The sequence below is a fragment of the Monodelphis domestica genome, chromosome 2 (assembly GCF_027887165.1).
Source record: "Monodelphis domestica isolate mMonDom1 chromosome 2, mMonDom1.pri, whole genome shotgun sequence".
Classification (NCBI taxonomy): domain Eukaryota; kingdom Metazoa; phylum Chordata; class Mammalia; order Didelphimorphia; family Didelphidae; genus Monodelphis; species Monodelphis domestica.
Genome location: NC_077228.1, coordinates 333141724 through 333169305, shown reverse-complemented (window position 1 = coordinate 333169305; position 27582 = coordinate 333141724). Strand labels below are relative to the sequence as shown.

The window sequence follows — 27582 nt, the reverse complement described above, 5'->3', positions numbered from 1 at the left end:
TGCTGGAGAACTGTTGCAAATAATATTTTTCATTTTGACTTTAGAGATACTATTATATTAGACATTTTTTAAGAATCAAAAACAGTTCCTCTAAGTATTTGATTATCTGTTACAAAACTGTTTATCAAAGATTAGGAGGTGACTGACTGCTTGCCTACCCCAGGGTCTAAAACTAACAGAGCTGGCAGAGTAAAATTTGGGAGGATGACAGTCCAGAGATTTGTGATAGGGAGAAGTGGGATGGAGAAAGGCATTTTTCCATTTCTCTGAGTACTCTATAGAGCATAAGGTCCCAAAGACACTCTTTTCTCTAACTAAATAGGGAACTTGAGCTTGAGTAAGGCAAATACCAGATGGTAGGGTATTTTTCTTGAACAACTGAGTCATTACAAAAATTCCAAAACTTCCCCTGATTGTACTGGCTTTATTTTCAGGAAAAAGAGAAAGAACTAGATGCAAAAAATATATATTCTAACCGCATGGTGAGGAAAACTCCTAAGAAAGACAGAGATGCTTCTCCAAGAAAAAATGGTACAGTCAATATTTTTAATTATGTATTGACAGGACTAGAGGGCAGGATGGAGGGGTTAATCCTTAATTCCCAAGTGAAATACAAAGCTATGTCAAAGCCTTTAAAAGTAAGAAACTCTTGACTCCAGCATTGTGAAACCAGGAAGTGTCTTCTGACTTCTCTCTGCACATCAGTTTCTCCAACCATTAAATGTAGTTAGGATGTCTATCCTGCCTACATCATAGGATTGTATCAAAGGAGATAATATATTTGAAAGCCCTTGGAAACCTTAAAGATATATACAGATTTAAGATTGCATTATTACTGTTATAGGTAAAATTTTAAATTCTATTATAATTTCAGTATGCCCTTTACTATATCTTTTTAAGGCTTATTAACTTCCTCACAGATGTTTTGCACAAAAAAATCCATTAATATAAACTTAACATAACTTTTTTTCAAAAATTTAAATATTCCCCTTTCTTAACTGAAAATTTAAAAGAATAAAACATAAGTTGACTTAACCAAGTCATAATTAATTGAAAAGTATAAATTAGAGTATAAATTGACTTTGCCAAGTCATAATCACCACTCCCCTGGTCCCCCAGAGCATACCTTCCAAAAGACCTTTGGGAGCTGAATATCTAATGGAATTGCATTTTACAGAATTTGGAGTAAGAGCTTCATGCATTATGGAATTGACTCATGAAACCCTACTGTTCTGTGTGATGTCAATAAGGGTTCCGTGGAGGTGGGGAGTTATAATATTATGGTAGCAATATTATTCCCTCTGAAATGTACAATATAATATTTTTAGCTGTCAGAAATATTTAACATGAACTGGTTTGCAAGTATGAAAATACATGTTATTTCTTTTATTCTACCATAATGTTTCCCTTTGTTTAACCTTCTTGCTTATCCCAGTGGTGTTCCTTAATTCTAGGCATTGGTTTCTCAGTATATTTCAAGCAGCAGTAGGGAGGCTAGGAAGCCACCCTTAGATTAGAGAAGGATTAGAATCCATATCCCTACTCACACCCATAAACTTTGTTATCATAGACAAAACACTTAAGCTGCCCATGTACCAGGTCCTAATCTTGAAGGTAGCACTGCAGAATAGAATTTGGTCTGCTTTGGAGGAAGGAGTTTCCTCATTGTTGTTTCTCTCTATACTGATGAGATCACACATTTGGGTCAAATTCAAAGCCACGTAGTGTTTCATGCCTGAATTAATTGGGAAAATATTACTGTTATAGATTTTAATATATTATTTGATTGCAATTTTTTTAACAGCTGTGAGCTCTAGTGTTAAAGGAGTACATAGCACAAAAGGAGTACAAACTATTGAATATTACAGAGAAGAAGAGCTTCTATCATCGCTAACTTTTGATTCTCAAGACTCACTCAGACCAGAAGAGGACCATTTTGCTACCCAGGTGAGTTTAAGAATCTTAAATCAAACTTTAGGCCCCATTCATTTCTAAATATAACGACTCTGTCAAAGTTTCTGAAATGTTAAAAACAGTGTCAAGGTCACGTCTTTTTGGACTCGAGCTAGGTCTTTGGATCTTTTTCTCTCTTTAAAATGTTAGTTGTACTTTTGTAGTCTCTACTTCAAACATGTGCCTCTGAACCAATTTCCTTTTTTAAAATCCATGTTGACTTTTTCTTATTCTCTCTAGTGATTGCAAGTGTTTTATGAATTTGAACTACAGTTCTTATTTTTTGTAGTAAAATTTATAGACAGCTTACATAATTTTAAGAGAAAGAACACCAAATTTGAAATTAAGAAACTTAATGTTCACATTTTTATTGTGGTTTTGTCATTAACTAGTTGTGTGACCTTAAACAAGTCACTGAATCTGAGCCCTGGGGTAGTGCTTCCTGACCAGGACACTTGAGTTTAAAGCTTACTTTCAGTGTTTACTAGTGATCCATGGGCAATTTACTCATCTGTAAAATAGTGATAGTACTACTACCTATAGTATCGCTCTCACTCCAAGTTTTTATGAGGCTCAAATGAAATAATATATTTAGAATATTTTACAAATTATAAAGTGCTCTATGAATGTCAGTATTTCTAGAGGACCAGTGTGGCATAATGAATTAAGTGACTGATTTGGAGTCAGGAAGACCTATATTTTCTAGCTGTGTGACTATCAAACTATGTTACTTCTCTGAGCTTTAGTTTTCTCATCTGTGAAATGGGGGAAATTATACCTGGATCACACAGGATTTTATGGTGTCCAAATGAAATAATATATGTAAAGTGTATACAAAGTTTAATGCTATATAAATGTCAGTTATTATTTTTATTATCATTTAAGATTATTTTGAAAAAAGTGTTTTCTAAAGCACTTTGTAAATGTGAGTTGTTAATATTATTTTTAATCTTGCCAGTCACTAAAACACACAACCCCAGAATATTCTGTTGTGCTAGGTGTGGTTTTAAGGCCAAGCAGGAATAGAGAATTTTTTTCTAGAGTTATTTTGGGCCGTTCATATCCTGAGGTAAGACATTTAAATAGACATCATAGCCTTTTATGTTTACTATAACCAATATTAGTGACTTATGAATTTTTTTTTATTCTATCCATGAAATTAAATTTACCTCTCCTTGGGTGCAAGTAAATTTAATGTTAGTAATGTGATGAATAAGGAATCATGCTGGAATCTTACCAGTAGCCACTATTAAGTGAAATACAGTAAGCTTGTATTGGACTACATCCAATAGGATTTAGTTATATAAGCAGTAGACAGAAAGTTATAAGATGCTTTCACTTATAAAAACATTTGACATTCTATATCTTAAGTACAGTATAGTAAAACTAGAATGTATTTCCTATAATCTTGGTCTTTAAAAGCTAGCAATTATCCAGGTAACATTCAAATCTCATGTTTGTTGGAGTGGAAAGGATAGACCTTTTCCCTCTATTCCCATATATCCTGGATTGGTTTTTCCCTCCAAGTCAACCAGGTCTCATAAATGTCTTTATTTCTAAACTTGCATTATAATTAAGAAAAATTCATTCAGGATGAAGATATAGGCTAGAAATGAAAGATAACTTGGGAAACATTTTTTTTTAATTGTCCTCAGCATCCTATGAACCTGCAACCTTTTTGCTATATCTAATACATACTTTTCTTGGTTTATGAAATATTTTAGAAAGATTAGAAAAGTCCATAGACAAATATAAACCTTGTTAATATTTCAGGTTGATGTTACTTGTGTTTTAGTACTATAATATTTCAATTAATGATTATAGTTGGGGAAAAGGGTTTGATCTTATAAGATTTTTGAGCTGGAAAGAATGATATATATAAGAAAATTAAGTCCAAGAAAGAGGGGATATATCTAAAGTCTTACAAGTAAAAAGTAGTAAAATCAATAATCCATCTGAAGTAATTTTGCTCCAACATTATTACCATTTCATATCCCATTTAATTGAACTTTTCTTTAAACTGATAGCATATTTAGTGAAGGTTCCTCAGGCAGACCCACCCCTATGGGAGCCTATATTTTCCATTCAACTTGGTTGATTTCTCAATTAGGCACTAAAAATATACACTCTTTAATTAATATTATTGCCTACAAGTTAACATACTAAAAGGTACTTCAAAATGAATGTAAAGGTCAAATTTATTGCTAGCTTTAAGCTAGAATGTAAACTCTATAAGGGAAAAGAATAATCTTTCCTCCAGAATGAACCTAGGAAGCAGAAAGCCTCAGAACGCCACATGGAATAAACACATTTTAAAAATCAACTCAAAAATATCAGAAGCTAGATGGTTATTAAAATCATTGGAGCAAGGGGAAGCTGGGTGACTGAATGGATTGAGAACCAGATATAGAGATGGGAGGTCCTAGGTTCAAATCTGGCCTCAGACATTTCCTACCTGTATAAACCTGAGCAAGTCACTTAACCCCTGTTGTCTAGCCCTTGCCACACTTCTACCTTGGAACCATAACAGTATTGATTCTAAGTTGAAAGGTAAAGGTTTAAAAAAAATCAGTGGACCAATATTTGTCAAATTAACTACTCTTAAAAAGTGACAAAAATATAGATCTTGGGTTGCATTTGCTTAAGTCACATTTGGATCACATAACTAGCAAAGTATACTCAGCCCTGTTTGTCAGCATGACTTCCAAAAGTTGTTTGTTTGGGGGAGGAGGTTGGGTACCATATGAAGGTTTGAGGCTGATAGGCCTTTAGGTTTTCTGTGTGTAAGCTCTCTCCATTTTCCATTATCTGTAGATACTTAAGGGTTCTGGTTGCCTGAGTGCTGATTAAGTGGGATATTAGTTTAAATTGACTCCTCCACATATTGAGCTTCTTATCTGCTAATTTTGGAAGACTCTAGTACATATATATCTATTGCTGTTGCTGAAATCTGCTGATAAACTTATTACTGAATACTTCAAGATATATCTTCTTTCTGTATCAATAGAAATTTTACTGATTCTTAATTTGCTTATAGCAGTAGAAGACATTTTTATGAAGTTTGGTCTTATAAATTATGTATTTAAAATGTGTAGATTTTAATAGTTCCTGTGATAATAGTAGAAATTATATTTGTCATAAAGTAGGGTTTTCTACATTTTTTAATGGGCTTTTCCCTTTTTAAAAAATAACCACTTCTTATAATAGGAACAGAAAAGCCCAAAGAAGGATGAAGAAACACCTGAGATTATAATTACAGAAAGAGAAGAGAAACATCTAGAAGAAGATGAACTATGTGTTACAAGAGAAGAAACTGAAACTTGTCAAGATGGTAAGGAAAATAATCTATTTAAAAATGAGTGAATTTCTTATGGGAGTTTTTACTTCCTTTTTCTTGCTTCACATAAGGTTTTGCAAAACTAAAGTATTGACAGGAAAAGACTGCTACTATGAAGAGTAGGAGCTGGATAAAGAAATTAGAAATTAAATATCACTCCTTTTAATAGCTACTTGGGATGTGGAGATAGTAAAAGAAAAAAAAAAGAGAAAACCAGAATGTTGTCAAGGAACTACGTGGCTACCTGTTAGAGTAATCCATGATACTTAGGGGAACAGTTGACAGCCAAACGCTCAGGGCTGTGGAAATATCAGATAAATTATACATGGTTATTATCATTTTATTGGTAATTTTTCAAAATATTAATGTCCTGGCATCAGGATTAGGATATTCTCGGATGTGACTCACAATGTAGATTAAAAAAAAAAGTTAACAATTGTTTGTAATATTCCCAGACTTTAGTGCAGCTCTGGATTTGCTATTTAAATCTCACTCAGCATTGATATCAGCAAACTGTTGTTAAGTAATTTATTAAGCAGCTTTTTAGAATGTTCTCAATCATTTGCTAGTCCATTTTTAGAAACTTTAACCTATAAAGAACCACAGCTATAAACTAGTAAAAGGGTATCAGGGAAATTCTAAACTATATTTCTTCTAAGTTTAAATTCCCTAGCAATCCCACCCCCGATTAATTAGGATAGAGACTGGCATGAAAGAGAACCAACAATTTAATTTGAAGGAAGGAGTTTGGGTTTCCTAATTATATATCATACATGTAATTGTTTCATATGCATCACTGCTAAGAATTTTAATGAAGCTATCCATTTAATTTTGAGACCTGTAACTGAAGTCTGATATTAGAAGCAGAAGAAAGGGACAAAAATATTGAAAATTTTAGAAAATCATTCCTTTGAAAAGGATGTTTAAAGAAGTATAGTCTAGTTATGTTAGAAAGAAGGTTAATAAAAATCTTTTAAAAATCTTCCAAGTAAATGAAAGGATAATGTACAAATGTGTTTTTCTCTTTTAGGAGGATAAGACAAGGGGATAGAGTAACAGGCAGTAGATTGAATTTAGTTTAAATATCCATTATTAAGGAGTTTCTTAACTACGAAAATTGTAAAATAAGTCACACATATTATTAAGTTATTCAAATAAATTAAAAATGGCCACTCTCTTGAATTGGTTTGAATGTAATTTTGCATCATTGTAAAGGATCTATGGATCTTTGAATTTGATATCTTGAAGCTGTGACTGGTTCATTGTATGGTCTGAAAGTGCTATACTGCAAGATGGTTGGAAGTAAAGAAAAATGTTCAGGTTGTTTGGTATTGTTTGAGTACAGTATAAATTAACAGCTGGAAAGTATTTATTTTGTTTTCTCCCCAGGTATTTGGGTTGGGTAATGAACAAAAAGATTTTATAAAAAAGCTGATTTTAGAACTGAATACCAAGGCTAAGGAGAAATAAACTATGTTTTCTTAATTCAGATTACATCTTGGATTTGATCTTCGTTCATGGAAAATAACTGGGCTGGGAGCAGATTAGATAGAACTATATAGGCAAAGTAGACCCACTCAAGAAAGAGAAATAATACTTTCTTTAGCCAACAGCAGAATGCAGTTAAAAAAAAAGATTTTTATGTTCCATCTTAGAGGTAAAATGCTTATACTTTATTCCTGCAAGGGAGGAAGCTAAATATATGTATATCCCATCCTTAGAAGGGTAAAAAAAAGTATGTCAGTATATATGAACTGTCACCTCCAGAAAAAAGATTAATGGAGTAGTATTTGTATCTCTTTATGAATGTTATGTATACTGACTAAAGTTTATCATCTAGGAGTTAATGCTGTCTAAGCATTACTTCTCAAACAAGAGTTAGTCCTTGTTTTCTATACTATTAAGTGATGTGCTAAAAAAAATCTGAAACTGTGATTTCCAATTTTTTTTAAAATTTGGACTCCTTTTTAAACATTTATATAATTTATGGGTCCCCAGTATTTTGGGAACATTATCTGTTGATTAAGAAAATACATGATGGCAAAAAGGTATTCTGTATTCAGCAAAGTTTTTAAATGAATTTGTATTTTATCAACTATAACAGCACCTACATATATTTGAAAATAGTTTTACAGTTATGAGAGATATTTATTCAGTTCACAGAAGGTAAGTTTGCTTTATTTATTATTCTGAGTCATGCTGTATAAGCTGATGAGCTAAAGAAAGAACCAAATGACAATTCTTGGTTTACAAATGACAATTCTTGGTTTATGCATGGATTCATTAACCCATTGCAGTAGTTCTGTGACCACCTGCATTCAATGCATATGATTCATTGAAGTTGGTGAAATAAGAGGTCTTCCTGTTTCTGCAATTTCTATTCTGATTCCCTTCTTAAACTGATACTTGTACTATTTAACTTGGTACTTTAGTGAATAAAATTTAAAAGATTTTCAAAGACTGGACAAGAAGCTCAAGAATAATTTTTAAATTTCCATTCCTATTTTGCAAAAAACTGACTTAAAGATGGAGAGAGGTAGAATGGAAGGAAGGAAGAGCCTTAATGTTCTGTTAGTTTTGTGTTTTATAAAAAGTTTTTACTAAAAAAATTCCCTTTTTTAGATGAACTATTCAAAATCACATCTTGATCAATGTGTTAACACTTGTATATCTGTGTTTTTTTAATTAAAGTTATTAAAATAGAAATTCTGCTCCTATATTTCTGGTTAGTGCATAAAAAGATACTTTATGTGGCAAGATAGTAAATGGAAAAATAGTGAATTGAAGAGACAGGATTTCTTAGTGGAAAGGAACCCAGTCTTGAAAACAGAAGAAAATATTCAATTCCTACTCCCATATATACTGGCTTTGTGACTCAGGACTCAAGGACAGTGGTGTCAAACTCTTAGAAGTGGGGCCCAGTAATTTATACATAAGGATCCCTATGTGTCACATATTGATTTAGTCTCAAAATGTAATGCTACCTATATTTTATTGTGTTTTTATTTATTTTGTTAAATATTTCCCAATTACATTTTAAGCTGATTTGGACTGCACAGGAATCTTGCAGACAGCCCTCTTGTTTGCCTCTGCCCTTGACAACTTTACAACTACAAAACTATAGCAGAAGTGCTATATACAGAGATATCTAACCTGAGAGTTCTTTATTCCAATGAAATCACAAGTCTAATTGCTCTCCTTGTCTTATCCATCTAAAACTTCAGGAAAAGGATAATATTAACACAATAGAAAAAACAAAAAATTATTGACTTCTTATTGTCCTCAAGCATATTTATAGAATGGACTCTTAATGTCAGAAGTTTCTACTGTGTAAAATGCAAGTGGACTAAAATTGGAGAAGACTTTAATGTAGTAGTAAATGAAAATGTATAGTACTTTTTAAGTTTATTTCTATGTTTGTAAAAATTTTTTATTGACTCATCACCTATTTTTAAGTTTTTTTATATAACATACTATAGCACTGATTTTGCCTCTTGAAAGGGGTATAAAATAAGTAACCTACCATAGAGGAGGTTGTTAAAATGGCATTTTTAGAGTATGTTTTTTTTCAAATCATAATGTTGAATTTTAAACTAAAATATTGAACTGAGAATAATGATGGTTGTGATGATATCCAGAGAAGATATAGAGTTCCAGATGAAAATTTATTATACTTGAACCTATCTGTTAAGAGTTTAATGCTATGAAATTTTTTCAGTGTTTTTGTTTTTTCATTTGTTTCCATGTAGATGGTGCAAGAGAGAACTTTGAATGTCAAACAGCAGGTGTGGTTTTAATAGAGGAAGAAGAACCTATAGCAGAAACAGCAGTTTGTCCTATTGAAAATGAAAATAGTGAGAAGTCAGAACAAGAAGAAGAACAAAAACAAGAACAGCAAGAACAAGAACAACAAGAACAACAAGAACAAAACGAAGGCGAAAGACTGAAGAAAGAGATGTTAATTGCTAAATTGAATGAAATTGACAAAGAAATACATACTTCCCTGAACTTAAAAGGTTCACATTCAAAATCAGTCTCTCCAGAGGAAAAATCTCAAAGTTTCAGGTTCTCAGAATCCACTGAGAGGTTGTTTACTGGGTTTTTCAGTCAAGATAGCAATCATAAATCCCCAAATAATGCAGATCAGAAACAAAGAAATATTTGGAGCCCAATCCCTGTCACTGACTTCACATTTGGTAGTTATGTGCCTTCTTTTGGGAAAACATCAGGGAGGTCAAATGTATATAATCAAAAAAGTGGCATTTTAGACTTACCAAAAAGCAATCAAGATGGTGGAGATTTAATTACTAAAAAGGAGAAAAAATCTAATCTCATGGAGCAACTATTTGGTGCCAATGCCAGTGCCTCAAGTTCTCTGACTAATATCAAAGGGGACTTTGACCCTCTAAATGTACTCCCTAGGGATAAAGGTAGCAGAGAGAAAGGACAAGATGAAGATGATGACTTTTTACTCAGTGAAGAGAATTTTAACCCAAACAGGCATCGGCTAAAACACACAAACAATCGACCAGCAGTAAAGGCAGTTGATTCTTTGGAAGATGAAGTTGAAGAAGTAGTACTGAGATGACTATACATATTTTTCCAATTGTAAATATTATTAAAACATTTAAATATATTATTTGTTATAAAGTATTTAGATATTTTTCAGATAATCAACATTTCCTTATTTAGGAATTGTCTTAGTAGTCAAATAACCGTGGAAATAGTTAACCAAAGCAAAAGTAATTTACATAGCATAAGTATTTGGTGTTATTTTAATTTGCCAAGAGAGTAAAAATTATTTTGAATGAAATCGGCTTAAGGCTTTCTTTCTTGGTTTTTCATCTTTTTTTTCTTATTGATAGATATCATCTCTTAAATCAGCTGAGGTTTTATTCCTTTGAAGATTTCCTCTATCCAAACTCCACTTTATTAGACTTCCACCCTTTTAACACTAATCATCATAAAACTGAATATGTTCAGTTTTCATTTATCATGGGGAGGAATAATTGGTGAAAGGAATACTTCAGCTGACCAACAAACTAGGTGGTGTGGCTCCTGAACACTAGAAAATGTGTGCCACTGAAAAGCCCTGACCTCAGCTTTGTCACAATTCCCACCCAGAGATAGAGGCAGGCAAAGCTGCTTCAGTAAGCAGGGGTAATGTTAGGACACCCCACTCTCCAGCATCCTGGCCTGTCAGGCAGTCTCAGTATCTGAGATGTATTTCCCCAATCTGTGCTAATAAGAGCAGCAGAGTGAATACTTAACTTTGTACAATCCCACTGTTTACCCCCATTAATACATATATGCCATTAGAAGTTAACAAATGACTATCTGAAGCATGCCTACTGATTTGATCCAACATAGAGCTAGATGAAAATAGAGTTGAATAAAATGTTTTTCTTTTTTTCCTGAAGAATCTTTGAAAGGATTTTTTACTAGGCCCATTATTTTTTTGTCTTCTCCATAAGGGTTACACACCAGTGTACCACAGATCAGATCAAATGTGTGGAATGGAAGTAGGATAAAAAATACAGAGAGAGATAAGTGTGCCCACCTGAGCCTCATAATGGATGCTTCATCCTGGCTAGGAAATCCAAGATTACTTAGGGAAGGGTACTTTTTTAATAGCCATTAAGATCCTGATCTTAATGATTAAGGAATCTCTTCAGTTCAGACTTTCTTTTGGTTTTAGTGTGACTTTAAAATAATATATTATCAAATATTTTTATGCTATTTCAGAATGTTAGGAATAGAGAATTTTAAATAATATAGCCCTATTCAACTATTGGTGAAGTACCATTGTCTTTGATATAAGAAGCACTAATAATGCTGTAATTCCAGAAATTGATGATAGCACTTAGGAAACATTTCCTAAGTTTTTGAAAGAAATATTCTGCAAAGAAGATTTATGACAATTTAAAACTAGAGGAGTCTTACTGTTTCTATTTCTTCCCCTTAATAGAAGAATTTTACCTTTATTACATTTAATTCAGGAAATAGTCATAGTAAATTGACCTAAAGACTCTATTCAATTACTTCCCCATGCAAATCTGATTGCTATGGCTTGTCTTAACACAGCTCCTGAAGACTTCTTCAGCCATAAAGATCGTAAATCCCTGGCAGATGCAGACAGATGTGTGAAGTCAGAAGATATTTCACTATGTAAACAACATTGCTGCCACAACCCCAGAGACTTGTATGTAGCACAATCCCTTAATTTCTCTCTACTAGATACTTTTAACCAGGCCTGAGATTTTATTCCTAGTCTCTTCATTAGAACTACTATTCCAGGCCGGCTCTGAGGACAGTCCCTCCAGCAAAAGTACTATCATGATACCAAGAAAGACTACTAGCAGGATGTCTTCCCAGTGACAGAGATGTACTTGTATTTGGCATGCACAGTTTATGTTTCCATTTTAATTTAGTGTCTACTTTGTATTCTTAAATTTTATCTGTATAATGTAATTTTTGATACATTATTGGCTAAAACTGAATAGCTAAATAAAATATGTTGGATATTAGATATACACATTTATAGCAAAAAAAAAGAGATACAGTATGTATTTTACTATGCCTACAGGCACATATATTTCTTGACTCATTCAGTGAAAAAAAATATCAACTCAGAATTATGTTTCCGTAGTAATGTAGTTTTGAAATTCTAACATGTGCTGTTAGAGATCTGAACCTACCTTCAAATAGACACTAAAAAGTGAGCATCAGTATAATGCCTTGAACCTCTTGAGTTAGTAAGCAGCACATATAGTGCCTGCCTTTTAAGACAGTGGCTCTGGTTTGGCAAGTTGATGTGAGCAAGAGATATATTTTTCAGATTATAGTAGTCTTCCCTTCTCCACTGTAATTGGCCACCAGCTACAGCAGGAGTGTGCTTGCTCTCTCTGAGAGAGAGAGAAAGAGAGAGAGAGAGAGAGAGAGAGAGAGAGAGAGAGAGAGAGAGAGAGAGAGAGAGAGAGAGAGAGAGAGAGAGAGAGAGGTGCAAAGAATGCATTCATGTTTTCTAGATGCAGCAGAAAGGGAACACTGGTCTAGAATGAGAAATGAACAAAAATAGTGGGGCAAGAAATGAGTAAAGACTCAAGAATGCCACATTTTATGACAAATGATTTATTCTTCCATCAATATTATTGATAAATTTGTCTATATAAGTTTGATTTCCAATGACACAAATGCTAAGGGACATATATGATATTTCTTCATTTAGTTTGGTAAGACATTTTTCACTAGTCCAGTCTCTAAAATATATTCTCCATATCATCTTATAAAATGTAATGCTTGGATATAAAATGGACAAAATAGTACTGACCTACATTAAACAGTACTCACTTTATAAAGAAATATTGATATCTAACAGACAAACATTGAATATATTACAAATCATTTTTAACGTTTGTAAAGAAATTATTGTAATACAGTTTTAGTATGCAATGATTCTAATTATATTTATTATGTAATGTTAATTTTGTGCATAGCTGCTAATTTTTCTGCCCACCTGTTCTAATTATAAGACTGTTTAGTTTTTAAGATGTTTTTTAAGAGTTTGAGTAAAGATTTTATACTTAGCTCAGATCGTGTAAGAGTATTTTTTTACTTTCTCTTAAATCTAGTGTCTTACTCATTGTAACAGTTTTAAAGAGTAGAATTATTTCAATTAACCCTCAAATTTAATTTTTCATTTTAAAAAGGAAAGTGTTAAGCCATTAAGCATTACATAGGGAAAATTTAAAAACAGACTTCTTATTTATTTGTTTTTTCTTAAACTCTTACCTTTTGTCTTAGAATTGAAAGTATTGATTCCAAGGCAGAAGAGCAATAAGAGCTAGGCAAATGGTATTAAGTGACTTCCCGAGGGTCACACAGCCAGGAAGTGTCTGAGGCTAGATTTGAACCTGCAACCTCCTGTCTTCAGGCCTGGTTCCCTATCCACTGAGCCACCTACCTGCCTATTCCCAAACCTTCTTTTATGATCATACTTTTTGAGAATGGGCCAGTGGGTGATAGCTGGTCCCCTTGGAGTCCGCCTCTAAATAGCTCCCAGATAAAATTCCCTTCTTCAAGTATCAGTGTTTTTCTTTCATGCTCTGAATTCTTAATACTAAAGTTTAAAGACTATTATCATCCTTTATTTAAAAGTATCTTGGAGTGACACAGAAAATAAACTGTGAAACCAGAAGTCATAGGGTTAAATTTTCTTTTACTTTTCACTTTTTTTTTTCCTTGAGAGAATTTTCAATTCAAATAAATGAATTTGCCCAGAGACAGGTTAGACCAAATGCTAGTCTTATCAGATAATTGTACTTTTAATTAATCCTTTCACTCTAAAGAGCTATCTTAATAGCACATATTGCTTTTAATAGCAAAGAATGGATGGCTAATGTGATTCATGAAATAAAAACAAACATTTCATGCCTTTTTACCTATGCCCCTACCTTTTCAGATTTCCCACCTTTCGTAATCCTCTTCATCATCCACGTTTTTTTCAAGGTTCTAGTGCCCTGATTTGATAGCACTGACTGTCCAGCAGTGGTGAAGAAGCTTTAGATATGGAAGAGTGAACTCGTGAAATCTGAAAAGTGACATGTATGGAGTGAGAAACTACTTAATGGGCTATGTTCATCCTACTACAACTATCCCTTTAGAGTATAGTAGAAGAGACTATACTAGAAGGGAGTGTATACAAAATACATTTTATAGTCACGAAGCCCTTTACTCAGCTAATATTTTCAAGGAATTTAATCATCTGATTTTTTGGAAAGTAAAAACTGGAAGTGAGGGTAAGGGCACAGGAAAACAAGAGGACTGACAGGCACCAAACGGTAACTGCCTAATACAACAATGATTGTTCATAATAGTATATTAAGAAAAGGGTTAGGATTATCTCGGCATATTTGACATCTTTTGTTGAAGAAGATCTATATCTACATCATTTCTCATTCTCTCTTCCCTTTGTTCTAGACTAGGCTTGGTTCTGGGCAAGATAAGATGAAACAGCTCAACTATGAGAGCTCAATATATTGGAGTGGAGTCCAAGGTTTTGATGGGGAAGAAGTGTCAAAGGATGAAAGCGATGGCTACAATGCAGGCAGCACAGCATGTATATGGCTGGGAAGTGATCATTATATCATTTCCCTTTTACAGTCAAATGTTCAGGAAAAAGTTATCTACTCTTAACTGCTTCTAATTTTTCTCCTCTCTCTTCTTCTCAGCCCTTTCTGTTTGACTTCTGGCTTCATCACTCAACCGAAACTACCCTCTTCAGAATTGCCAAAGATCTCTTACTTGTTAAATCTAATGACTTTTTCTCATCCTAGATCTCTGAATAATTTGATCCTGTCAAAGAGCCTCTTCTATAAATTCTTTCTTCCCCAAGTTTCGTATGACATTCTCCTGGCCCTTCTACTTGTCTGGGCACTGTCTCCTTCACTGAATCATCAACCATGATTCTTCCCACTCCCCCCTAATCCCATGCATGATTGTACTGAAAGGTTCTATTCTGGGCCTCTTCTCTTGCCATGTACTACTCTTAGTGATCTCATCACCTTCCATGTGTCTAACTATTGTCTCCATCTAGACAACTCTCAGATAAAAATAACCATCCTTATTTTCTCCGCTGAACATCCAGTCTAGGACCACCAAATGCTCATTTTTTATCTTCAGCTAGTTGCCCCATATGCAGTTCTAACTCAATACGTTTTAAAGAGAATTCACCTGCCCTTATGTCTTCCTAATATCCCTCTTTCTTTTGAGGGTGTATCATTCTTCTATTCTCCCCTTCATCCTTTCTTATTTTGGTGCCAAGTCCGATGTATTCTACTTCCAGAATATTCCATATATCCTCAGCTTGCCACTCAAACACACACCTTCGGTTCAGACCCATGTCACCCCACACTTGTGCAGGTAGAATAACCCAGTTGGTTTCCCTGCAACCAGTCATTTCCATCTTCAATCTTTTATATATTACAAAATCTATAAATAAAAAATTATGTTTAGAAAATTACATGTCACCTCTCTGTGCCTTGGCAGAGACTATCTAATCCCCAGAATGATTTCTACCCTCATCTCCACCTTATGGAATATCTGGTTTCCTTTACAGCTTAGTTCACATCCCACTTCCTACAGAAATTTTATCCTGCTTCCATCAGTTGTTAGTAGCCTCACAAAAATTACTTAGGGTTTTAAAATCTTTTCCCCACTATTTAATTTAAAATTTTTTATTTTTACAAATATTTATTTGTTAATTAACATTGATTTTTAAATTTTCAGTTCAAAATTCTTTGCCGCCTTCCAGCCCCTCCCCAAGTCACTGAAAAGGCAAGCAATGTGATACTTGTTATACATGTTGCCAAAAAAGTAAAAAGTAAAAATATGCTTTAATCTGCACTGAGTTCATCAGCCCTCTCTCTCTGGAGGTGGACAGTATTTTTCATCATGAGACCTTAGAAATTGTCATGGATTATTGTATTGATCAGATAAGTCTTTCACAGTCAATTATTATTCCAATATTGCCGTTACTGTGTACAATGCGCTGGCTCTGATCACTTTTCTTTGCACAAATTCATAGTTGTCCCGGGTTTTCTGAAACCATATCCTTTGTCATTTCTTATAGCCCAACAGTAATCCATCACAGTAACATACCACACCCTGTCATTGAGGAAAGACAAGGTGCAGTATATTACTTCTTTTTCCACTTCCCCTGCAGCATTTGTCATTTTCTATTTTTGTCATGTTAACTAATCTGACATGTGCAATGTACCTAAGAGTTGTTGTTATTTGCATTTTCTAATTATTTTCTAATTATTGATGATGTAGAACTTCTTTTCCATATGATTATTGATAGCTTATGAAAATTCCTATTCCTGCCTTTGACTTGTTTTCAAATAAGGAATGGCTCATATTTTTGTAAATTTGACTCAATCCCCTATATATTTGAGAGATGAGACTTTTATCAGAGAAATTTGCTAAAACCTCCCAGTTTCCTGCTTTCCTTCTACTTTTGCCTACATTGTTTTCTTGGTGTAACCCCTTTTTAATTTAATGTAATAAAATGATCTATTTTATCTCCTTTGATCCTCTATCTATTGTTTGGCCATAAACTCTTTTCTTAGACAGAGATCTGGCATGTAATTCTTTTCATTTTTTTACTTACATCTAAATGATGTAGCCATTTTGACTTTACCTTATTAGATGGTGCATGATGTTGGTCAATGTCTGTGTTCTGCCAGACTGCTTTTCAGTTTTCCCAGTGGTTTTTGTGAAATAGTGAGTTATTGTTCAGAGGGCTTGGCTGTTTGGATTTATCAAACATTAGGTTATTGTGGTCATTTACTTCTACTGTGTATCTAATCTGTTCCACACTGATCTACCACTCTATTTTTTATCCAGTACCATATCAGTTTGGTGATTGCTACTTTGTTACATAGTTTGAAAGATGGTACTAGTAGGCCTCCTTCCTTTTTCATTGATTTCATTGATATCTCATCTTTTTGTTCTTCTAGATATATTTTATTACTATTTTTTCCTAGCTTTATAAAATAATTAATTGGCACTTTGGTTTTAAGCTGTATAGGAAAATTAATTTAAACAATTGTTATTACATTGGCTCAGTCTATCCACGAGTAATAATATTTTGCCAATCATTTAGATCTATATTTGTATGAAAAGTGTTTTGTAATTGTGTTCATAAAGTTCTGGATATATATTGGCAGAGACTGCCAAGTATTTTATATTGTCTGTAGCTATTTTAAGTGGAATTCCTTTTTATCTCTTTCTCCTGGGCTTTACTGGTAATATACAGAAATGCTCATCATTTATATCAGTGGTTCTCAACCTTTCTAATGCCGTGACCCCACAATACAGTTCCTCATGTTGCAGCGACCCCAAACCAAAACATTATTTTGGTGGCTACTTCAAAACTGTAATTTTGCTACAGTTATGGATTTGGAATGTAAATACCTGATATGCATTATGTATTCTCATTGCTACAAATTGAGAGGTTGAGAACCGCTGATTTATATGATTTACTTTATATACGGCATCTTTACTAAAGTTGTTCATTGTTTCACCTACTTTTTTGTTGATTTTCTATAGGTCTCAAAGTATATATCATCAAACTGTCTGTAGAGAATGATAGTTTTGTTTTCATGTTGCCTATTCTTATTCCATCCATTTATTTTTCTTGTCTTATTGCTCAGGCTAGCACTTCTAGTCTAATATTGAATAATAATGGTGATAATAGACATTTTTGCTTCACCCCTGACCTTAAGGTAAAGGCACAAATTTAGGGTTAGTTTATTCCCATTAAAGATAATGCTTGCTTTTTGTCTTTAAATAGGTACTACTAATTATTATTTTTTTATTTATTTCTATGCTTTCTAAAGTTTGGTTTTTTTTAAACCTTTACCTTCCATCTTGGAATCAATACTGTGTATTGGTTCCAAGGCAGAAAAGTGGTAAGGGCTAGGCAATGGGGGTTAAGTGACTTGCCCAGGGTCACACAGCTGAGAAGTGTCTGAGGTCACATTTGAACCCAGGACCTCCTCTCTGTAGGTCTGGCTCTCAATCCACCGAACTACCCAGCTGCCCCCTAAAGTTTTTAATAGAAAAAAGTTGAAATTTGTCAAAATCTTTTGACATAATCACATGATTTCATTACGTTATAGATATAGTCAATTATGCTTATTATTTTCCTAATATGGAACCAATGCTGCATTTTTAGTATAAATCCCACCTGGTAATTATCTTTGTGCTATATTGCTATAATCTCCTTTATAATATTTTATTTAATTTTTGGCATAATTCATTAGGGAAATTAGCCTATAGTTTTCTCTATGGCTTAGTCATCAAACTGTATTTGTGTCATAGAAGGAATTTGGTAGGTCTCCTTTACTTATTTTTTAAAAATAATTTATATAGCATTGGAATTAATTGTTCTTCAAATGTTTAGTAGGATTTGCCTGTAAATCCATCTGGTCCTGCAGATTTTTTCTTAGGGAGCTCATTTATTACTTATTTACCTTTTCTCTATTTTTTTCTAAGATAGCTTATTTAAGGATCTATTTCTTTTTCTGTTAATCTGGGCAATTTATATTTTTTGTAAATATTCATCCATTTCATTCAGATTGTCAGTTTAATTGGTATATAATCACTCCTTATAATTGCTTACAGTTTCCTTTTCATTAGTGGTGAATTAAATCTTTTCATTTTTGATCCTGGCAATTTGATTTTCTTTTTTTTTCTTTTTTTAATCAATTAAACTAGTGATTTAGCTCTTTTATTTTTTTAATCTCTTCTTTGATTTTTTAGTATTTCTGTTTTAGTGTTTGGGAGATTTTTATTTTGTTCTTTTTCTGTTCTTTTATTTGTTCATTTAATTGATCTGTCCTTTATTTATGTAAATGTTTAGAGATATAAAATTTCCTTTATATATTGTTTTGATTATATCCCACAGATTTTTATTTGTTTTCTCATTGTTGTCATTATCTTTAATGAAGTTACTGTTTTTATGATTTCTTCTTTTTGACAAACCCATTCTTTAATATTATATTATTTAGTTTCCAATTAATTTTTAATCTATTCCTCCACAGACCTTTACTGAATATGGTTTTTATTGCATTGTGGTCTGAAAAGAGTGCATTTGTATTTCTGCTTTTCTCCATTTGATTGTGAAGTTTTTATGCCCTGATACATGGTCAATTTTTGGGAAGGTGTCTTGTACAGCTGCGAAAAGGGTATATTCCTTTCTATTCCCATTCTGTTTTCTCCAGAGGTCTATCATATCTAATTTTTCTGAAATTGTATTCATCTCTCTAACCTCTTTCTTATTCATTTTATGGTTAGCTTTATCTAGTTCGCAGGGAAGCAAATTGAGATTCTATACTAGTGTAATTTTACTGTCTATGTCTTCCTATCATTTATTTTTAAGAAATTGGGTGCTGTGCCATTTGGTGCATGTATTTTTAGCAGTAGTATTTTTTTTAATTGTCTAAGGCATCTTTTAGAAAGATATAGTTTCCCTGATTATTTCTTTTAATTAGGTCCTGTTTTGTTTTTGCTTTGAGATCATGATTGCTACCCTTGCCTTTTTTACTTTAACTAAAGCATAATAGATTCTGCTCCAGCCCCTTCTGTGTGTGACCTTTTGTTTCAAGTGTGTTTCTTATAAACAATATATTGTTGGATTCTGGTTTCTACTCTATTTTGCTATCTGCATCCATTTTATGGGTGAGTTCATTCCCTTCACAAACAGTTATAATTGCTAATTATATTTCCTCCATTCTATTTATCTTTCTCTTACTGTTTTTTTTTTAACCCAGTCCCTCAAAGTCAGTTTTGCTTCTGATTACTCCTCTATCCTTTCTCCTGGTCCTTTTTGGTAAGATGGATATAGGCCCCTTACTGCTATTCTATTACAAGCACTGCTCTCCACCCTGGAACTGTTACTTGGACCTGGGTAATGAGTAATGGAATTGTCAAATGGCACCTTGTCCTATGGCCAGTGCTATCACAAGGATCCCCTGTGATACCTTTCTGACCAGGTGTTCAATCTCCTCACTATCTCTTGACAGTGAAAACGCTGGAGATAACAAATTCAGAGATATATAGCAGGCTGGGGACAGAGAAGGGGAGGTGTTCAGATCCCAGGTGTATGATTAAAATGCACATTATTTTGTCAGGTTTAAGCCACCTTATAATTTGATATACATTTTTCTGTTAACTTTAGAGACTAAAGCCTGAAAGGGTTGAACTCTTTTTATAGTCTCTGCACTGATGATTATATTAATGTAAAGATCATATATAAAATAGCACTTTTTCCCTAAAAGTATCTTTGCCTTAAATTAAGAATTTAAAAAATAATTTAAATAATCTTAGGAGAAAGGGAAGATGAGTTTTAAGTTGTTATTTCATCTCATAAAAGCTGACCATGTGATTGGATGGATATACCTGAAAATGAACTGAACTTAAAATTTATACCACATCACTGATATTCGCATGACTGCTGATTTACACAACCAACAGGAATTTGTAGTGGAGGAGGGCAAAAAAGAAATTTAGTAACAGCATTAAGACCAGAGGAGCATATGTCTAAACTTGTTAAGGCATGCATCGCGCTACAATTTACTTTGTTTTCACCTCAAAGCTAAACTGTATGTTGTTCTAGCAGATATACACTTCAGGTCACTTTACTAGGGATGCATAACATACAGTGTCTGAAAAAAAAGTCATTGGTGTGCATAATGTAAAGAATCATTTATTTGTTCAGTTAGCAAGTACTTAGGATGCACCTACCATAGACAAAGCATTATATTATATACTGAGGGGAATAGAAGTATAAAGACCAGTCTCTCCTCAAGGAGCTTGCAGCCAGTATGAGCCATATAAGATATACACAGATAAATATAATACAAATAGGAATATACTAAGTGCATATTGCTCAGTAAGATTTATTATGTATCAAGCATTGCACTAGATACTGGAGATGGACATAGATGAAATAGTCCCTCTTTTCAGGAAGCTTAAATCCTAACAAGAGAGTCAACATGGACACATCTAGGTAGGTATGTGTAGAATACATACATACAAAACAGGCATGAGCTAACCTGTTGTAAGGCACCAGTTTCTGGAGGAGACCAGGAAAGGTTTCATTCTGAACATGGTGCTTGAGTTGAGTTTTGGAGAGCTTATTGTCCCTCATGATACAAACAATACTTAATATATGAGTCCCCCATCCCAGCAGACAAAATGAGTAAAATATAAAACATAATTATACTGTGACCCTGCTAGGAAGCATAGAGAATAAGTAGGATATACAGAAAGGTGCTCAGAATCCATAGGTTCTAGAGCTGGCTCTTCTAGTCCAACCTCCTCATTTTATAGATGAGGAAACTGAGGCTTAAGGAAATTAAGGGATTAATGTTCAAGTTCATAAGTGGTAGAGCAAGGATTGCAAACTCAAATTCTCTGGCTCCAAATCCAGTATTTCTACCCAGAACACTACAGGTGTACTTTAAGGGTTATGCTAATAAATGTTCAACAAACAACTCTCAAAACAAAGTGTGCCCAACATGCTTTTAAGTTTAATCTTTATTATTAACATTTTTTCCTATTAAAAAAAAAAGCCCAACAACCATTACATTTAGGCCTATTAGTATCAATTTTAAGAGAAAAATGGCAAGGGTTAGGCAAGAGCTAAATGACTTGCCTAGGGTCACACAGCGAGGAAGTATCTGAGGCCAAATTTGAACCCAGGACCTCTTCATCACTTTCTTAAGATCAGATAATCATCAAAACAATAAATCAAGTCTTGTTTTATAACACTTGATAATTTCAAAGATATAAGTACTCCCACTGAAAAATTACCATTTGGTTCTTAGAAGCTAGTGTAAACTGGTGCCCCACACAGCCTTGAGTCTTAAATGGAAGGAGATTTGTCTGTTGAACATAATGGGTTTCCAGCTGCAACCAACACTCACTGACATTTTTCCAACAAAAGTTTGATGTAGTGCTTAATTATTAGGAATTAATTTTTGAAAATTAAGGAGTGTTCTCACAGTCCCCCATTTGCCACCTTTTGTAAGAAGTACTTGTTACTCTTAAAATAGGTGGCAATTTCCTAAAACATTGTTTTGAAGGAAATTTAGGTTGTTGCAAGCCTTGGGGGCAAGCTTTGCCTTTTTAGTAGCTTCCTTACAAACCAGCAGTCTAATTAATATCCTGGCAGTGTATTAGGATTCAGGATGAAACTTTAAAATCCCCATGGGCCAACAGGAATGAAAAGGACTATCCAGCTAACATGGCTAGAGGAAGCTGTTTTATTCCCCTGATTAGCAACCTGCATATCACTTCAGCACTCCTGCCCCATAGAGCTGAGCTACTTGCTAGTAGCTATGTTGCATCCCTGGACACAGTGAGCTCCCCCCCCCCCTTTAAAAACCTAATGTAGAAAACCATCAACCTACTTGAGCTACTAAAGAATTAGCCCTAGTGATTCATCCACTGTGGTTGAGGAGCTCCCATTTGGGTCACTGGAGGAAATCACTCAACTCGGCTGACTAGGTTCTTCCTAATTCACGTTATCTAATCTCAACCAGGCTTTCACCTTAGCAAGGCAAACATTTTATTCCTACCTAATTGATTCACTGTCCCGTCCTCCACAGCAGCTATTCAAAACTGATCTTCCCTCAAAGCTCCCACAGCACTGGCCCCTAACCCTCAGCTCCAGCCCCTCCCCCCACAGCATCCTTCAATGCGTTGTCTTCCTCCATTGGAAGGTCGACTCCTTGAGAGCATAGTACATGGTACATACTTCCTAAGTGCTTGTTGACCAGACTGTTACCTCATACTTCACTGAAAAATGGAAACCATTCAAGCAGGACCCTTCTTCCTCAGCTCTCATCACTCCGCTGGCTTCCTCCATCATCTCCTTCGCTCTGGTCTCAGGTGAGGAAAGAGCCCTTGCCAAGCCAAGCCTCTATACACGCACCCTTGTCCTATTCAGTTCCTCCTTTTTCATTTCCTCCTTTGTCATCTCCCCCACTCTGCTCATCCACAGGTTCTTTCTCTGCTGTCCACATCCTCACAAAACCTCGCTTGTCCCCACCCTCATAGATGGTGGCCATCCAACGGATCCCTCTCCACTTCCTCAAAGCTGAGGCAGTCATCCGTGCAAGCTTCCTCCACTTCCTTATCTCTCCCTTCTAAAGCCTCAGTCGTCTAACTCCCAACGTCATATTCAGCAGAAAGGATGCTTTTCTACATGACAGATGATCAATTTTCATGGACACCTCAAATGGTCTTTTATCAGTCGTCATCCTTTCTTACCTCCCACTCGATCACTTCCTCCTGTTTGCTCTTTCCTCTTGTCTCTCTCCTGGTGCTCTCCAGTCTCTTCTGCTTGCCTTCTAACTGGGGTCATGGCCGGGTGTTGGCCCGTCGGCCCCCTCGGCTCCTTCCTCTGCACTCACGCGCCGCTCTCAGCGCCCACGGATTCGGGATCCCTTCTTTTCTCTTTCTCCGTAAGCCTCCCTCTTCAGACGCCCTTCTCATCGCCAAGGGCACCGCCATCTGTCGCCTTTGATGTTCTCTTGCCCCACAGTCAGCCCTTCACCCAGCTGCTTCTTCCTAACTGCACGATCTCTTCTCCGTTCAGCCACTTCCCTCCCTCGTCATCTTTCGCCTGGACTACCCTGAAGCGTCTCCTAATGAATGGCCTTGTCCAACGTCTCCCAGCCCCAGGCCCAAGGCATCCCCCTCTCGGCTGCCAACGGGATTTTTCTGAACTGTAGCTCATGTCGCACACACCTCCCTCCCTCCCGTGGATCCCTGTTACGGCCAAGAACGAATATCAAGTTCTTTGACATTTAAAACTTGTCCTAACCTGGCTCCGTCCTCCCTTTCCAGACTTCGTCCAGACCTCCCTGCGTCCCAAGATGAGTAAAGTCACCCAGAGGGGCGGCCTGCCCTAAAAGTAGATGTTCTCAGCGTCAGACTCGATGGACGACGACCCGTTATGGCGGGGGCCTGGCCCGACCCCAGTCATGGCCGTCTGGTGTGCCAGTTATGTCACTGCCCGAGAGGCGCTGCCCTGGCGGCTCTCCACCGGGCGGGTTAGGTCTCCTAGTCATGGCGGAGGGCTCGCCACTGAGCACACCTGCCCGCTGCCCAGAAAAAGGAAAACCGCATGTAGAGACATTTCCCTGACGCGGCTCAATTTGCTTAGGTGAGAAGCGCCTCTCCCCAGCTGGCCTTCAGCATGGGCTTCGGCCCTCACGAGTGCTCTATAGAAGGTGGATCCAGAGTTTCGAAGCCTGGCAGTCTGCGATAGGAGGCTCGGCGCTTCCATCAGGTCCATGATGCTCCACTTCAGAGCCACTCTCAGAGCAACAGGGCCCAGAGGGCCAGGACCTCTGGAGGGACCAGCAGGGGAACGCCACCGTGCGGGAGAGGGGCGAGGCTTCTTGGCGTTGTCCTAAAATCCTGGGACCGGACAGGCCGCTCTACAAGTACTCTGTAGGAGAGGCCCTGGGGAGATGCTGGCCCTGCTCCTCCGCTGTGCTCCCCGGGGAGCCCACAAGGACAGGAGTTCCGAGTTCCAATAAAAATCCTTAAACCATCCTGGGCTATCCACCTGCCCTAACTTCCTGTATGAAAGCTTCTGGGTACCGTAGTGGATTGTTTTCTTTATCTTATCACTCCCAGAATGATGACATGGAAATTCAACTATTGTATGGGATGGTACAGCAAGAGTCTTGTTTTTTAAGCCCTTATCTTGCATGTTGGAATCAATACTCTATATTGGTTCCAGGGCAGAAGAGTGGTGAGGGCTAGGCCATGGGGGTAAGGGACTTGCCCAGGGTCACACAGCTGGGAAGTTAGGTCAGATTTGAACACAGGACCTCCCATCTCTGGACCTAGTTTCCAATCCACTGAGCCACCCAGCTGCCCCTAAAAGGGATATTAATCTAAATATACACATTTATAGTTTGGTTTGTGTTCTGTGCTGGGTACAGGTAGACTAGAGCATATTTCCATTGATATTCTTCAAGAGGCAAGTTAAATGTACAATCAGTAAACAATGTGGGCGGGCCATGTGAAAGGATGATCCTAGATGGGCATCCCGAGGGTTGTGCCGGGATCCCCCAAAATGTCAGGAGACCCAGAGGAGTCTGTCCTGTGAGATGGACCCTCTGAGGCCTCACCATACGGAGGACAGAGGGCTTGACTTGTCCTTACTGCTCACTCGCTGTGAGACTCGGGACAAATAATCTAATCTGCCCAGCGAGGACACGAGACTGGGCGGCCGCTGTCCCCTGCGTGCTTTGGACACCCACAGCCTCCATAGTCTGCCCCCCGGAGCTGCGTGGAGCGCCCACGGCTAGCAGGCTCCTCGGGGCCGGCCCGCGTGCTCTTTGCCTCGGTGTCCCTGGCCCGGGGCCCGGCACGTGGGGGCTGCTTCAGAAATGCTCCTTGAATCGAATGCACGTGTGTCCGTCGGAGTACGGAACCATCGCGGTGTACAGTCTTACTGCCTATAAGCCGCCACTTGCATTGCCTTTTACACTTTCTCGCCTCCCTTGAGGCCTATGCTGCTCTCGGCCACATTCGGCAAATGTGGAAACCGAGGCTGAGGGTTGCCCAGCCCGGACACGCGGGCAGGATTCAACACCAGATCTTGCCTCTCAGGTTTCCCCTGGCATGGCATACTGAAGAAAGGGGTTAGAAGAGTCAAAACCCAGAGCTGTGTGGGTGCAGAGGGGCGGCAGGAGGGGAGGCTCCAGGGAGAAAGCGGCCTTTGACTTGGGCTTTCTGCGTGGGATGGGGGGGCGAGGGGGCCCCGAGGGGAAGCTGCCCCGCCGCCGAGGGTTCCGAGGCCCGGCTCTGCCATTCTCGCCCCACCGTTCTCATTCACCAGGAGAAGGCAGCCGTCCTTGGGGTTGTAGCTCCTTCTCTTCCCTGCTTACGAGCTGGCCCTTTGTGAGCTCCGGCTGGGCTCTGTGTCTGTTTCCAAGTCTCCCTTTTGATTAACTGCAAAGTTTGATGGCGGCCAGGAGCACAATGAAATCAGTGTACATTGTCAGCCGGGCCCTTCCCTGGCTGCGGAGAGGTTGCTAGGATACTCCTTTAAAGACACAATTCTCTTGATTAACTGCAAAACCCCCAATTGCCTAAGTAACATTTTTATTAATTTGGAAAAACATGGGCCAGGTTTGCATATAAATTTAGAGCAAGGAGCCGCTTAAATGCGATGCATCTTTAGCTGCATTTAGCATTGCAGAACTGTGTTGAGGTACATTCACAAAGCATGTGAGCTGAATATCAATTTAGCAGCCGAGAATTAGGCTTTGTTTATATTTTAGAGAGGCCGTTCCTTTGTGTCTTTTAACCTACATATATGGGAAGCAGGAAAAAAAATCTGATTTTTAAACCTCCACCACATTTGATAACGATGCTGTTTCTGTCACTCGACAGTCATGGCGATGGGAATTTATCCGCTGCTTTAATTAGCACCCCCAAATCTATCAAAAAAAGCCATGGCAGGACTTAACCTTCGAGCTGCCAGCCGGAAACACACTGATTTCCATTTTCTGGCTGTGGAAAAGGTTTAATAGACAGGATGTTTCGGGTGTCATCATTCCAGATCTCCTAAGAAAAGCTCAAACCTGTTGTTTGGTAATGACATCCTGCCAGAGAGAGCTTCGTCCTAAGGAAGGAAGGAGGAGACATGATCTCATCATGATGTCAGGCTTTGTTTTGCCCCACCTAAAGCATTCTTCACAGATTTGAAAGCGATAAGCTCCCAAGCAGTAGGGCCCAACTTCAGGAGGGTGATATCGGCAGGACGGTTTGCATGCAACACAGATGGCCAAAGACAAGGAGAGAGTGTTTAATTGAGGCTAAGCCGGTGTGAGTGTTATCTTCTAATGCAGACAAGCCCGGCTAATGCCTCCAGCGGGCAAGGACAGGGAGGGATTGACAAATGTTGTTTTCCTTTATGATTCTATTAAAAATGCCTTTTGTTTGTTTGTTTAAGAATAGCTTTCTTCCACTGACATCCTACTCTGGTGCCTGGAGGTGACCTCGGGTTCCCAAAGGCCGGGCAGATACTGGTGAGTTCTGGAAGGGCCTACAAAGCCGGACACACCGAATGCAGGGTCAGCCGCGTCTGTTCCCTGAGGATAAACCTGGATCAGCCGGCGAAGGTTTTATCACGCAAGATTGGACACTGAGTGACCAACTTTTCAAACCCAGCAGCTTCCAAAGTTCATCTATTAAATCATAAACCATGTCTTTATCAAGAGAGTATGAACTCCAATAAACTGGCCGTCGCCCAAGGCATTAAAGTATTGAATTTTAAAAAACCGTTTGTCTTGTAAGAGCATCCAATTATTTTCTGGATCTGACTTCTCAATATAAAACTCAAGACATCAAAATGCAAGCCCCCTTTTAAAGTCCAAATTGAGTTTTAAATTATGAATAGATTTTATTGCCACTTTTATTTAAGAAAAAAAATCACTCACATCAGATTATTTATTAGATAGTGAGAAAAACAGGTTTAAACATAAGCCCCAAGGAGGGTCTATTTTTCATCCAGTTTTTGAATCCCCAGCACCTAGCACAGAATCTTCAATATTTAATGTTTCTTCCTTTTAAATTAAAAAAAAAATAAAACCAAAACCTTACCATCCGTCTTGGAATCAATACTGTGTATTGGCTCCAAGGCAGAAGAGTGGTAAGGACTAGGCAACGGGGGTCAAGTGACTTGCCCAGAGTTG

General features: G+C 36.8%; 1 protein-coding gene across 6 annotated transcripts in view; it reads left to right on the top strand.

Moving 5' to 3' along the window:
• The window catches only part of LCA5 (lebercilin LCA5), a 66425-nt gene extending 39255 nt beyond the window's left edge, over positions 1 to 27170 (top strand). Inside the window, exons 5-12 of one of the 6 annotated variants that reach the window (XR_008916602.1) lie at positions 435 to 531; positions 1805 to 1947; positions 5161 to 5284; positions 9040 to 9898; positions 11375 to 11492; positions 14270 to 14408; positions 23711 to 24029; positions 26841 to 27170. Coding sequence is in view for 2 of the 6 variants with exons in the window: in XM_007484247.3 (XP_007484309.2) it covers positions 435 to 531; positions 1805 to 1947; positions 5161 to 5284; positions 9040 to 9878 (1203 nt within the window). In the remaining 4 variants the exon portion in view is untranslated. Of the gene's footprint in view, positions 1 to 434; positions 532 to 1804; positions 1948 to 5160; positions 5285 to 9039; positions 12877 to 14269; positions 14409 to 23710; positions 24424 to 26840 lie in introns of those variants that run through there. The other 5 variants (XR_008916601.1, XR_008916604.1, XR_008916603.1 and 2 more) reach the window with 5 other exon arrangements.
• The last annotated feature ends 412 nt before the right edge of the window (positions 27171 to 27582 follow it).